We start from the raw sequence: 8,207 nt of genomic DNA on the forward strand, positions 1-8,207 counted from the left end.
CCGATGAGCTTTGTAAAAATCGACGCGTTTCAGAAAGGCGGGGCATAGAGGAGAAACAATAATGTACAGTATATGGAAAATAATGTGTTTTTTGAACCTTAAACCGCATAAACACATTTCATTACACCAAATACACAAAATAATGTTTTTTAGCAACATCATATGACCCCTTTAACTATAATAATCCTGGTGCACAGCTGTTGTCAATCCACCATACATTTTCTAAGCTGACCTTGTCTGCGCATGTACAGAAGAACGTTTATACACAGCTATTAGTGAATGAGACCCAAAGGATGAGAGTTATGGTTTTTGCATGTCTTCGTTGTAAAAAAGTCGTCACACTTGCTTTGGTTATTTCACATTTCTAAACGCTGGATTTATCTGTCTACACTTGTCTCTGCCAGTCGGTTGTTCATGATTCCCAGCGCTCCGACCCCACCGGAGAACTCGTTGTGACGTGAGCTGCTCCCTAACTGGCGAGGATGTCCGTTGGCCATCTCTGACAGCTGCTTCTGCATGATGGCCAGATTAACTTTATTAGCGGCCAGAAAGTCCTTCATGGAGATCATCTCTCCAGACATCCGCCGTCCATCCGCCTCGCTGTCATTGACTGCGTCAGTTTCGATGGAGTTGGCCCGTCTGGTTCTCATGTGGCCTGGAACGACCACATTTCTCCGTGGATGGTGGTTCCCTTGGCAGTGGCAGGGAGTCTCCAGTCTCCGCAGAAGCCAGTTGAGAACTTGCTTGATCACGATGGAAATGACGTTGAACAGCGAGTAAATGCAACACACCCCTGTTAGGATAAAAAGGAAGTTGCCCACCCTGTAGGCCGCTTGAGCTTTGTACATCTCACGCTGGTTGCTCACCATATCCCCAAAACCAATGGTGCTGAAAGCCACGAAACAGAAATAGAGGGCGTCCAGGTAGTCCCAACCCTCAGCTGCCGAGTACATAGTGGACGCGCAGCAAGAGACCATGATGGCGGCGACTCCTAAGATGAGCATGACGCAGTACACTGAAGGTTTCCAGCCGGCCAAGCTGTCCGTGCGCCGCACTCTGCTGTCGGTGGAGGGACGCCGGCAGTTTTGAGCCGGGCCGGCTTTGCTGCGTTCTCTGCACTCGTGGCAGAACTTCAAAACGAATGCGATCACTGTGATGACACGTTCCAGGAAGAGGTTAAAAAATAAAATGGTGGCAGAGCAACCAATAAGCCCATAAAAGATTAAGAATATCTTCCCAGCAATAGTGACGGGTGTCGTCATCCCAAAACCTGTGGCACACACAGAAATAAAATGAGCATGTTAGACTTTATAATGTTTTCATACTACCCATTATAAAGCACAGCAAGCACAATATTCAATGCAGGTTGTAGGAACACATTCTTTAGTGTCATTCAATAAATATGTATTTTTTTTAAATAATTGTTATGCATATATTTTTTATAATATATATATATATATATTTATAATTAAAAAAAGTTTTTGTAATTTTTTTAAATAATTTCATTTATTTATTTTACATTTATAATGTAGTATTTTTTAGCAGCTTTTACATTCAGTCCTGGTGGGAGAAGGATTGCAATGTAAAAGATTATTATTGTGTAGGCTACATAAATATAAAAATGCCTACATGTCATAATGGATAGTCATTGCATCATGTATCGGAATTAGGCTACCTATTTGCTCGCGCACGAGCAGCTCTGTTTCATCTCTGGAGACGCGTTCTGTCTTGCTTGCAAATTCCGCCGTGTAAATAGCAAATCCGCCATGGCACGAGCGCAACTGGCTCTTAAAGGGAATGGGAGATGAGACTCTGATTGAAATGTCAACAATTCTGTGTTTTTCTGTCAATATGGGGTGCTGTGTGTACATTAATGAGGAAAAAAATTAACTTAAATGATTTTAGCAAATGGCTGCAATATAACAAAGAGTGAAAAATTTAAGAGGGTCTGAATACTTTCCGTACCCACTGTATATAAAATCAGTCTTCAAGTATTTTACTACACTTCAGTATGTGATTCTTATTAAGTATGGGTCATTTTTTAGGATTCTATACTTAAGCCAAGTCTCTGGGAACCTGGCACCTTGTACTTCTGGAGACTCCAGGTAGGTTGCAGTTCTGGAAAATGGTGGCGCTGGAGACTAAATGGTTCCTGGTGATTTCACACCTAATTCTTCACCTTAATTCCAAATTTTTTTGCAGTTAACATGCATCTTTTCTTCTCCACATGTTTTTGACTGACCCTGCTGACCCACTGAGCATTTTGCTGTCCAATTTCTAGTATTGTATTAGTTTTAAATATTTATCATGGGCATTTAATAATTTTTGACTTTCAGTCTGAGTTAAATCTCTTTTTTGGCTCATTTTATCTGTAAAAGAAAATCTGCTTAATAATTATGCACACCTGAATATAAGACATTTTTCACTTCCAGCCTTCATGAATAATTATATATCAATTATAAATGATTAAATACAAGATTAATACTAGTTATTAAAATTGATGTAATTTGGAATTGGTAAAATGTGCTTGGAAAAAATATGATCAGAATATCAACTTGCATAATAATTATGCATGCACTGTATTTTTCCTCTTCTGCTGTCGAGGTAATGCAAGGAATGTTGTGATTGGTTGTCAAGGCAGCCAATCACAATTTAGCAGCCTTGTCTCTGATTGGCTGGAATTATGGCATATTGTAACGCTGGGTTGTGTTGAGCAAGTGAGCCGTTGGTATTTAGAGAGCACTGAGGACTGGCATCAGGTGAGCAAGCTAGTGAATCGTTGCACGTGCAAAAGAGAAGGTCTGCACACATCCAAAAGCTGATTTTAAATGCAAAATTGATTTTCGTGCGCTCTAAATACTTTCTTCTTTGCGAGACAAACATTTTCTCCAAAAAACTCAGTTTGCACTCGTGCAAAACACACTTTTTACAGAATTGTGGCAGAGATGTAATCCCATATAAGTGCACCTGCCGTGCGCTTTAGACCATGCGCTTAGATCGTTAAAATAGGGCCCAAAGTGTGTGTGTGTGTGTATGAATGTATGTACATATTCCGTTGTTATATTTTTTGTTTGTTTGGGTTTTTTTTTTTTTTAGTTTTCATAATTTAAGATTTTTTACTAAATTACTTAGAATTGTATATTTTTGTTCTACGTTTAACATTTTTTTTTACATAATTTTATTTTAAACATAATTTTATATTTTATAATTTAATATATTTAGTGTCGGTCACATTCAGTCCTGGTTGGAGCATCCTACCTTTTTTCAGATTTTATGCCTATTTGACTAAATTCTGTTTACTTTTTTGTAGTCTGAACAGTTAAAAAAAAAAACTGAAATCCACAAGCTCAATCTAAACCAATCGTACATGATTTGAAACTCATATTTTGTTAATGCTTCTCAGTCTGAACCCTTAGACTGGATTCCATGTTTGTTTTTTAGTGTTGTTACATCAGGACGTCATTAAGACATTCCATATTCCACCCTTAGTCGTTGTTTTTTATTTATGAATTTTTTTCTTACTTTGATCTGTGGCAAATTTGTTCAGATTTGGGAAATGCTCTCATCAAAACATAATGCGAAACATCCATTGCTAAAATTTCACGCATGTTGAAGCTAAACAATTTTGCGTTGTTACCATGACATCCAGTGAGGAGTGTGCTAAGAAAAGCGACTGCAGTCTGAACACAAATAATCAGATCTGGCCTCATATAACTTCCAGTCAGATTTGAGGAAAAAAAACTACTGTGTATTTTGTCTGTAATTCCAAATAAGTTAGCTGATATAACCTACAGATGTTAAAACATACTGAGAAGCTCATGTTTGATGTAGATGATGTGTTAGGCCTACTCATAATAAACATCAGCCACTACAGACCTTCAATTTATTGCAGAACTACAGTGGATTAACACATGCAGCTGCTGTAGCATGTCATGCTGCAGGAAGCAGGAATGGGACTAATTAGAAACTGAGCTGTAATTGTCCTTTAATGAGCCGCATGTGATCTCCAAATCCCACGTGAGCCCCAGCCTCCAACCACCATACCATTCAGAAAACTCCACTTTCCCCTCCTCACAAACCACTAGAAACAGGTTGCCATTGGTGACCGCAGCCTTCCCACTCTATAGTTTTTTTCTCGCATTAATAATTTTACCAATTTCACATGCAGGTCTCTTTTTTTTTTTTGGTTAAGATTTCTCTGCAATTAAATTCTGAGAAGCATGTATTCCATCCACTGGCATATTTATGAAGATCTTTTCCTACTATGCTTCTCGGTGTATTAATAACCTGAAATTAGGTGCATGAATTAAATTGAACCAACCGTCTACTGTTCATATCCATGGTATGAATTGTCTGTCTTCTAAAATCTATAAAGCATTGGAGGAGAGGGTAACAGAGTAAATATTAATGAGGCTAAAATAATTTGGAATTGGTAAAATGTGCTTGGAAAAAATATGATCAGAATATCAACTTGCATAATAATTATGCATGCACTGTATTTTTCCTCTTCTGCTGTCGAGGTAATGCAAGGAATGTTGTGATTGGTTGTCAAGGCAGCCAATCACAATTTAGCAGCCTTGTCTCTGATTGGCTGGAATTATGCATATTGCTATGCTGAGTTGTGTTGAGCAAGCGAGCCGTCTATTTAGAGAGCACTGAGGACTGGCATCAGGTGAGCAAGCTAGTGAATCGTTGCACGTGCAAAAGAGAAGGTCTGCACACATCCAAAAGCTGATTTTAAATGCAAAATTGATTTTCGTGCGCTCTAAATACTTTCTTCTTTGCGAGACAAACATTTTCTCCAAAAAACTCAGTTTGCACTCGTGCAAAACACACTTTTTACAGAATTGTGGCAGAGATGTAATCCCATATAAGTGCACCTGCCGTGCGCTTTAGACCATGCGCTTAGATCGTTAAAATAGGGCCCAAAGTGTGTGTGTGTGTGTATGAATGTATGTACATATTCAGTTGTTATATTTTTTGTTTGTTTGGGTTTTTTTTTTTTTTAGTTTTCATAATTTAAGATTTTTTACTAAATTACTTAGAATTGTATATTTTTGTTCTACGTTTAACATTTTTTTTTACATAATTTTATTTTAAACATAATTTTATATTTTATAATTTAATATATTTAGTGTCGGTCACATTCAGTCCTGGTTGGAGCATCCTACCTTTTTTCAGATTTTATGCCTATTTGACTAAATTCTGTTTACTTTTTTGTAGTCTGAACAGTAAAAAAAAAAACTGAAATCCACAAGCTCAATCTAAACCAATCGTACATGATTTGAAACTCATATTTTGTTAATGCTTCTCAGTCTGAACCCTTAGACTGGATTCCATGTTTGTTTTTTAGTGTTGTTACATCAGGACGTCATTAAGACATTCCATATTCCACCCTTAGTCGTTGTTTTTTATTTATGAATTTTTTTCTTACTTTGATCTGTGGCAAATTTGTTCAGATTTGGGAAATGCTCTCATCAAAACATAATGCGAAACATCCATTGCTAAAATTTCACGCATGTTGAAGCTAAACAATTTTGCGTTGTTACCATGACATCCAGTGAGGAGTGTGCTAAGAAAAGCGACTGCAGTCTGAACACAAATAATCAGATCTGGCCTCATATAACTTCCAGTCAGATTTGAGGAAAAAAAACTACTGTGTATTTTGTCTGTAATTCCAAATAAGTTAGCTGATATAACCTACAGATGTTAAAACATACTGAGAAGCTCATGTTTGATGTAGATGATGTGTTAGGCCTACTCATAATAAACATTAGCCACTACAGACCTTCAATTTATTGCAGAACTACAGTGGATTAACACATGCAGCTGCTGTAGCATGTCATGCTGCAGGAAGCAGGAATGGGACTAATTAGAAACTGAGCTGTAATTGTCCTTTAATGAGCCGCATGTGATCTCCAAATCCCACGTGAGCCCCAGCCTCCAACCACCATACCATTCAGAAAACTCCACTTTCCCCTCCTCACAAACCACTAGAAACAGGTTGCCATTGGTGACCGCAGCCTTCCCACTCTATAGTTTTTTTCTCGCATTAATAATTTTACCAATTTCACATGCAGGTCTCTTTTTTTTTTTTTGGTTAAGATTTCTCTGCAATTAAATTCTGAGAAGCATGTATTCCATCCACTGGCATATTTATGAAGATCTTTTCCTACTATGCTTCTCGGTGTATTAATAACCTGAAATTAGGTGCATGAATTAAATTGAACCAACGGTCTACTGTTCATATCCATGGTATGAATGGTCTGTCTTCTAAAATTGATAAAGCATTGGAGGAGAGGGTAACAGAGTAAATATTAATGAGGCTAAAATAAACTCCCCCTTGCTCTGCATGTTTATGTGAAAGCATCTAATTTACACACAAATTACCAGATGACAGACTGCATGGAAATAAGATCTTATGATCTCATTTAATATTCTCATTAGCCCTTTTGCAAACAAAAATTTGACACATGCTGAGAATTAATAAAACTTGGTTTATAGAGATAGCATATGTGAAATTCTCATGGGTTAATACGTTGGCAAGCATAACATTCACTTCAATGAATAAATGAACACGACTATAATGGATTTAAACTGATTTTCAGCTCCATCTATTGAGTTGTCAAGACGGTCTGACAGAAAATCTTTGGCAACAAAACAATATTACAAAATAACATCATTTTGCACATCACATAAAGTGTATTATTTTTATTTTATTTGAGTGGTTTAGGATCTGCTGAATCTCATTACCTCATGGTTGAGAATTAAGAAAAATAAAATAAATGATTAGAAATGATTAGAAACAACTATAAAACTCGCACGCTGTGTGATATTTAACTCATAGCAGATCACCTATAGAAAAGAAGGAGGCTACTATGATATTAATTTGACAAATATCTGATGACAAAATATCTTGTCGATGACAAAAAGGGTTTTAAGTTATTTAGATAATGCATAATGACATTTTTATGTAATCAAGATTAAATTCATTGGTTTTCACAGAGATCATTTCAGAGTCTTTTCAAAGTGCAAATATCTTTTGTACAAATGGGTAAATGTAGCCTTCAGGAGATGTTTTACGCCCACGTCTAAAAGAATAATAGCTGTTTAAAATCAAAATCTTGTCGAGTTAATTAAAATCTAATCTGTAGACTACATTACTAATAGCAGTATAGCTCACATTAGTGCCACTGAAACAAAACGTTTTATTGTCTGAATGCGAAGTAAATATACAAGCACCTGTTGCACGTTACACTCTAAAAAATGCTGGGCTAAATACAACCCAGTGCTGGGTAAAATAGGGACAAACCCAGCAATTGGGCTGTTTTGACCCAGCAGTTGGGTTAAATGTTTAACCAGCATTAAACATTTAAGGTTTAACCCAACCTTCTGGGTAGTAACCCAACCGCTGGGTCAAAACAACCCAATTGCTGGGTTTGTCCCTATTTTACCCAGCACTGGATTGTGTTTAACCCAGCATTTTTTAGAGTGTAGGCAACCTCCTCTGTCTAAATCACTATAAATGGTTAAAACAGCGTGTGAAATGTTGCAGTCTGATATATTTTTGTCTAAATATAAGAGAAAAATATTCAACTCACCGATAGTTGAAACCACAGTTCCAACGAAATAAAAAGCTCCCGCGAAATCCCATCTCGGTCTGGTGGCGTCCACACGGATCCCCGCCACATTGGCCTCCTCATAGTTCCTCAGGAAGTTCTTCAGCTCGTCTTTACTCAGGTTGTACTTGTGGGTGAACTGCTCGATCCTCTGAGCCCATCTCTCCTTGGCGAGCTTCTCCTTTGGATGCTCGAGCGCCGAAAACACCGCTGCCCCACATAACAGATAGATGATGATCAGCAGAGCCAACATGAGAAATCTGGCATTATCTTCATTTAGAGTTCCGATGCCGGTGCAGCAGCATCCAGCACGGCAAGCCATTATTTTATAGGAATGTTATAGGAGCAGATGAACCACCACATCCCAGTTCATCATGGATCATGCATTTTTCTCTTCAGAGCTCTGCGTCCGGATATTTCAGGGATCTTAACCTCAGAAGCGGTATTCTGCTCGAAATGTCCCGTTTGTGGCGGATCATGGTGCGTTTGGTCTGGAGCGCAGTGGTGGACTGTGTGACCTCAACCTCTCCAGATTCTGCTCAGTGCGTCAGATCAGATACACATACGGCTCAGTGACGGTTGAGGCTG

At 37.9% G+C, this 8,207-nt stretch overlaps 1 protein-coding gene across 1 annotated transcript; it reads right to left on the bottom strand.

Annotated features, from left to right (window-relative positions):
- Positions 1 to 353: 353 nt before the first annotated feature.
- Positions 354 to 7,941, bottom strand: LOC107597862 (potassium channel subfamily K member 13-like). The gene is made up of 2 exons (XM_016289054.1): positions 7,602 to 7,941; positions 354 to 1,270 (listed from the first exon to the last, which is right to left on the bottom strand). The coding sequence occupies exons 1-2, from the start codon at positions 7,939 to 7,941 to the stop codon at positions 378 to 380; spliced, it is 1,233 nt and encodes a 410-aa protein (XP_016144540.1). The 3' UTR covers positions 354 to 377.
- Between the last annotated feature and the right edge of the window lie 266 nt (positions 7,942 to 8,207).

This window comes from Sinocyclocheilus grahami, unplaced genomic scaffold (assembly GCF_001515645.1).
Source record: "Sinocyclocheilus grahami isolate Dianchi unplaced genomic scaffold, SAMN03320097.WGS_v1.1 scaffold239.1, whole genome shotgun sequence".
In the NCBI taxonomy this organism is placed as follows: domain Eukaryota; kingdom Metazoa; phylum Chordata; class Actinopteri; order Cypriniformes; family Cyprinidae; genus Sinocyclocheilus; species Sinocyclocheilus grahami.